This window comes from Passer domesticus, chromosome 2, assembly GCF_036417665.1.
Source record: "Passer domesticus isolate bPasDom1 chromosome 2, bPasDom1.hap1, whole genome shotgun sequence".
In the NCBI taxonomy this organism is placed as follows: Eukaryota; Metazoa; Chordata; class Aves; order Passeriformes; family Passeridae; genus Passer; species Passer domesticus.
Window position 1 is genome coordinate 6,031,665 of NC_087475.1, and position 6,027 is coordinate 6,037,691.

At 44.6% G+C, this 6,027-nt stretch overlaps 1 protein-coding gene across 4 annotated transcripts in view; it reads right to left on the bottom strand.

Moving 5' to 3' along the window:
- HSF2BP (heat shock transcription factor 2 binding protein) overlaps window positions 1–5,825 on the bottom strand; it is a 37,494-nt gene extending 31,669 nt beyond the window's left edge. For 3 of the 4 annotated variants that reach the window (XM_064406926.1, XM_064406911.1, XM_064406919.1), the window contains exons 1-3: window positions 5,728–5,793; window positions 5,307–5,321; window positions 3,492–3,642 (exon numbers count right to left, since the gene is read on the bottom strand). In XM_064406926.1, the coding sequence (XP_064262996.1) occupies window positions 3,492–3,642; window positions 5,307–5,321; window positions 5,728–5,763 (202 nt within the window). In that variant the 5' untranslated portion in view covers window positions 5,764–5,793. Of the gene's footprint in view, window positions 1–3,491; window positions 3,643–5,306; window positions 5,322–5,727 lie in introns of all 4 variants that reach the window. The other variant, XM_064406915.1, reaches the window with a different exon arrangement.
- Window positions 5,826–6,027: the final 202 nt, after the last annotated feature.

Sequence of the window (6,027 nt, forward strand, 5' to 3'; positions counted from 1 at the left end):
AATAAATTATACCCTACTTCAAACACCATACCCTTGAATCTGACAGCTTGGTCTACAGTTTAACATACTTGAAATACTTTCCCCAATATGTGACAGGATTTTTAATGTAATTCCTAAAAATCATATCAAATTCTATCATAAAAAGACAACATAATTAAAAATTATCCAAATATGTTCTTATTAAACAAAGGACCTGGCTTCTGGCATTCTATTTAGTAGTTCCACGTGATTTTAAAATAAATACTTTCCTGTTTTGGCCCTAATTGACAAGTTTATCATCTTAAGTATACACACATTGCTTTGAGTAGCCTGTAAAAAAGGAGAAGAGCTGTTTGTGGCTGATTTATCTGAAGACGTAGAACATATTTCCACTCAGCCCTTGTGTGATTCCAAGCCAGCAACACATTTTAGCAGAAAGCAAAGAGGCAAGGCAAGGGTTCACTGCTGACAAACATCTCTGTGCCAGGACACACTCTCTGAGCAACTTGCTTCTTTTCAATCTGCAGTCCCAAGGAAAAGAATGAAGGCAGAAATGGATTAAACTGAGTTTTTGAGGATAACTCTGGTCAGCAGCAAGAAACCTTCCTTCTGTCAAGTGAAGAAAATTCAGTTTCATGCACTTCTGACTATGTGGGTGTGAGTCCTAAGAAGATGTCTTGAGCAGGAGGAGAACATGCTCTGCTTACATACAGCAGGCCAAGAGCCTTGCCAGGTAAATTCATCCAGTGAAAATCTCTGTTCCTGCAAGAAAACAAGCTCTCCAGAAAGAGAGGAATCGCTTCCAGTCTTTGAGAGGATGGATCCAACCTGAATCCAGCAGACACACAAAGATGCCACATCCTTCTCCAGCAAACTTCAAAGGTCCCAGAACCAAACCTGAGCCAGAAGGGGAATAATAATGACTACTTATTGTTAACACAATGCAACCTGGACTTTTAAAAGGGCTTCAGATAAAAGAAGGATGTGCCAACATTCTCTAAGGTATCACAATGTTTTATGTAGAAGGGGCAAAAAGGACAATCGTGGAAGCTGCTGAAAAGAGACTTCTCATTGTTCCTCATTTGTGGAAACTTCCCTGCTCTGCCCAGTCAGCTCTCCCAGCTGTGCCTTTGCTCTGAAGAGAAAGAAGCAGCTTTCATTACCAGCTTGGGTGAGCAACAAAAAAAAACTGAATGGCACCTTCACACAAAGAAGAAATATGTAACTTCACCACTGCAGTGGTAAATCAGACTCTGGGAAGAAGTGGCACTTGCTCCCAAGATAGAGACTCCAAAGCAGACGAAGACACTGGGCACAGGAAAGAAGAGAAGGCCCCCATTTCAGATGAGAGGTAGACTGGTTTCATCCACAGAGAGTTATAGGTCATACTGGGAGACTTTCTGGACCAGAGATCTAATCTCAAAACTCTGAGAGGTGGAAAATTGAGTATAATAGGAATGATTGCCAACAAGTGATGGAACTCCAGCTCTAGTGATCCAAATGCTAGACCAATGGTCAATGCTATTTTTAACACTTCCCAAGTGGAGTGAGTTCCACTAAACATATCCATAATAATACAGAATTGCTGGAACTGTATTTCTAAAACTTCTGAAGCCAAGCACTCTTCCTGAGAAGGGTAATAAGAACAAAACAGAATCCTCTTTTAGAAATGAGCAACTACAAAAATCTTAATGAAGACCCTGACAGCAGCCTGAAAAGCAGGTGTTGGCTGCAGTGAGCATTGCCAGCTCAGACTTCAGAGATCACCCCCAGGAAGCCACAGGAAATGGGTGTCCTATTGACCTGCACACACCAGGGAAACGTGCAAACATCTCAAGGTTTCTCAACTCAGTGTTTCTCAAAGCCGTTCCAGACCCCATCAATCTCACAACTGAATGGGTCAGAGGTGTTGAAAGCCTCTGGCTGTAATCTGCACTTCTTGAGGGAAAGGAGACTGCTGCTCAAGTACCCAGAAAACTGCAACAGCTGATGGAAGCCTGGAGATGTACAAATCACACATCAGGCTTCTGTAAGAACATGAAAAAATATCTCTAGGAGCTGCCAGGACTCCTGTGAGCTTCACATGCCACACAGAGAAGCTGTATGCAGCAAACAGCACCATTCTGAGAGTGAAGGCTGTTTGTGTCCCTGTGATGTCCAACCTTTAGTGATTTGTGTGCTCCAAAGCCTCCTTTCAGTCTGCCTTATTTCGTGCTGCAGAGGCAGGAGAAGACTGGAGCAGCAAAAATCTCCACTTGACTTGTCCAGTTGTAGGGGCACACAGTGGCCAGAGCTTGAATAAATAAATATACAAATGACCTCACCACCTGTAAGAGCAATCTCCACTGTGGAGAAAGACTCCAGAGAATTCAAAAGCTCCCTCAGCTTCAGGTCCTGCCCTCGAGGACCCAGAGAATTCTGGGCAGCCAGCAGAACATTTGAAGGAGTCTTAAAATCCCCATGTTGATGCCATGAGCCTGCTCCGGATGGACAGTGTCTCCTTGATGCCTGGCACAAGGAATGTAAGAAGGATCAGTGAGAGGAATCCCAAGACAAGTAAGTAAAAACTAATTGAGGATCTTGAACACTTAATGCAGCTGGAAACAGTCCCTGGTGTCTTGCCACAGAGAACACTTCCAGATCCTGTCCACTGCTTGTGACATGGAGGAATCTTCCCAAAAAGTGGATCACTGAGGCAGCTGGAAGCTCTGCCCCAATATATTACTTTGTCAGACATGGGCCTTGAGGCCCTACCTTGCTTCTCCTTAACTGCCTGTTGCAAATTAATTTTCCATATTTTACTTGGTATTCTAGAAGAGACACACTCTCTGTAATCTGTCTCTTGTTCCATGGCTTTTCAAGCAAACCCAAATCCAGGTAAATTGTGCAGCTGCAGGTAAGCTACAGACCAGGGATGGAGCTGACTCCTGTTTGGCCCTGATGGAATGTTGGGAGAGGAGTTATTTTTGGAAAAAAAAAAATGCACAGAGAAACCCAACATTGAAAAAATGGACTTTGAGGACAGCAATAAAAATACTTTTATTACAGAATCTTTCCTTTTTTATTAGTAAAGCATACAAGCTAAAAAAAAAAGGCCAAATACAAGATTAACTCACTCTTCCTTCAAATTTTTACCCACTGCTATTTACCATTATTTTGTTGTTTTTTTTTTTTTTTTGTGAAAGTCACCTTTTGAAAAACAAAATGTTTCTGTCTTTTCTCAAAGGGAAAACATTTTTTCTTCCTCATACAGCTTCCCTTACTGCCTGAACTACATATGTTTTTATCCACAGTAAAATATTTTTAAAGATTCGTTTGACATGTCTGATTGTTCCTAAGGCAGCTTGTAATTTTCTTCACTACAAACACATTAATTTACTGAAGCAGTCACTGAACAACACAGTTGGATCTGGAATGGCTCCACAAACTCTACAGCTATTTCTGGAGCACAACAGTTTGTTCTAAGCAGTTCTGGCAGAAACTGCAAGAGCTTGTAAGATGGTGCTACTCACTTGATTCAATAGCATCCAGCTTCTGGAATGTCCCCAGGATATCTCCATTTACTATTCTGGGTAAGAAATCCCGCAGTTGCATAACTTCAGTTGTCAGCCTTTCCAAATCCCTCCTTCTAACTTTTACGAATTCCTCTTTGGTCTCAGCCTTCTGAAATAAAACAACAAAGCAAAACAAAAACAAACCAACAACCAAGCAAAGACACTGTTACAGGCCTGTTGTGCTTTTCTGCTTCAATTCCTTTTCTTGGACAAAAATATTCCTCTCTATGGCATCATTTCACCAATTTGTAACTTTTTTAAGAGAACTGTCCAGCAATCAAACCCAAAAGTCTCTGAGGTTGACCCTTTCACTGTAATCTTAATTTCTGTGGCCTTAAGTAAATAGCATTACCTCTCTTCATGTGTTTCTTCACCCAAAATGTGTGCAATGCATCTGGGAATGCTGCAAAAATTAACACTCACGTTTTAAAATGTGAGCAGCACACACCAAGCTGTTGTTTCACGACTGTCATAAAGGATGCGATTACACAGCTTCTTAATTAATTCAAACATTTGCAAGATCCACAGTCCTCAATTACAACAACTCTTTTGGAGGAAACTGCACAGTTTTCAAACCAATTTATCTATTGTGAAGAGCAAAAATTACTTGCAGCCATCTGCAATCCAATCTCACATAAATAATTTAATCCCAAGGTATGACAGAAATGTTTACTTAGCTTCCTTTCCAGCCAAACTATAGTTATAGAACAATTTCACTCAACATCCCAGCAGAATGTGTGTTAATTTTAAAATGACAGATCGATTTCTGTACAAAAAACCCCGATAAAGTCCAGTTTCTGATGTACCTATATGTGCACTCTGCTGGATGTTAAAAAGGCTGATACACATAAAAACTAAAGGAAAGTTTTAACATGTTTTGACTAAAATATCAATCACTTAATAGGCTTTCAAAAAGCAAAATTCTATCTTAGTACTGCTTTGCACTGCACTGAGAGCAGTGCTGACAAAATGAGATGTTTTATGGATCACATCTTGTAGCAGAGGGAAAAGGCTAACAAACCAAAATCTCATCTCCTACAGGTTCAAAATGTGCCATCCCCACAGTTCTCTCAAGACCAGACACACAAAACAAATGGGAGTCATCCTCTCCAACCATTCCCCACAATTCTTTCTGCTCCCCTTCTTCCTCAGACTGAACATTTCCTTTCAATTTTGCTTCCTGCTCTATTTCTTTCCAATCCAGATAGTTTTAGGACGGGTCAGTCCCACCTCTGCGGGTTCAGATATGTAATGAAGGTAGGGAAGAAAGATTTTGCTTTATTTTGAACTGTAAGCTCCAAGCTGCAATGCTTATGGCAAGGTTCATAAGGCCAAGCAGCACCACATGACGTGACTCTAGAAAAATTCCACTCATCTAGGTCTCAAGAAAGCACGGAACAAACACATGGGAAGAGGAGTCTTTAGAGGAATGCCATCTGTGTGTCAGCAACCGTGAATGACAGAGAGAATTCAGCATTGCTCAGACTTACAGAGCAAAATCTGGTACACAAAAATAGCTCTGCTCACTAGCAGAAGCCAAATTCAAATAAAACACACTGTGAATCGCTGGTGTCGAGATATGAAATATGCAGTAAGGAGAAAATTCTCCTTTGTAGTTCCCTCTGTAAGCACAGCTCTTTGCAGCACTGCAGTTACAGCAGATAAACTTTATTTTCTCTATTTAAGCAGCTTCTCCACATCTCTCTGCATGACAGGAGTATGTTAAAGGCAAATACAGACGGGGAGAACAGGAGTTTTCTGTGCAGCCCTTACAGTAACAGCAGGTGCCTGGAAGTAGGAAATTTGACTTCAGCGAGTTTTTCCATAGGGGTGAAGTCACCCAGTGCCACATTTGAGCTCCTGTCCTGCCTGGGCTGAGCCCAGGGACGGGAATTCCCTTCCCTGCCGGTCGGGAGAGCCGAACAGGGCACAGCTCCCAGCTGGCCATGAGGAATCGCTGCCAGCCCTGTCCCCACTCACTCCCCCCAGCCCAGGGTGCCTCTCTGCCTCCACAGCCCCCTCCACGCTCCCCTCTCCCTGCGGCCCCGCCATCGCCCCCTCAGCGCCCCGTACGGCCCAGGACAGCACACAACCCCCGCGCCTTCTGCTCCTCGGGGCACCCACGCCCGCACGGAGCCCCGGGCCGGGCCGGGCCTCAGGGCCAGCCCCGAGGGCCCGCGGGCGGCCGCGATACCTGCGCGTCGCCAGCCAGGCCGGCGCTGCGCCACATCGCCACAGCGGCCACGGCGGGAGCGGGGACGGCGTGAGGCGCGGAGGGACACGCTACGGCCACGCCCCCGCTGCGCCCACGCCCGCTCCGATTGGGCAGACGCCTTGTGAGGGCGTGGTCTGGGCGTGGTCTGAGGGTTAGGCTCCGCCCCCAGTCCCGCCCGGAGCGGCCCCGGGATAACGCTGGAATAACACCGGGATAAAACTGGGGTAGCAGTGGGACAATAGCGGGGTGTGCGGAGCTTCAGCCCGGCCCTGCCGTGGT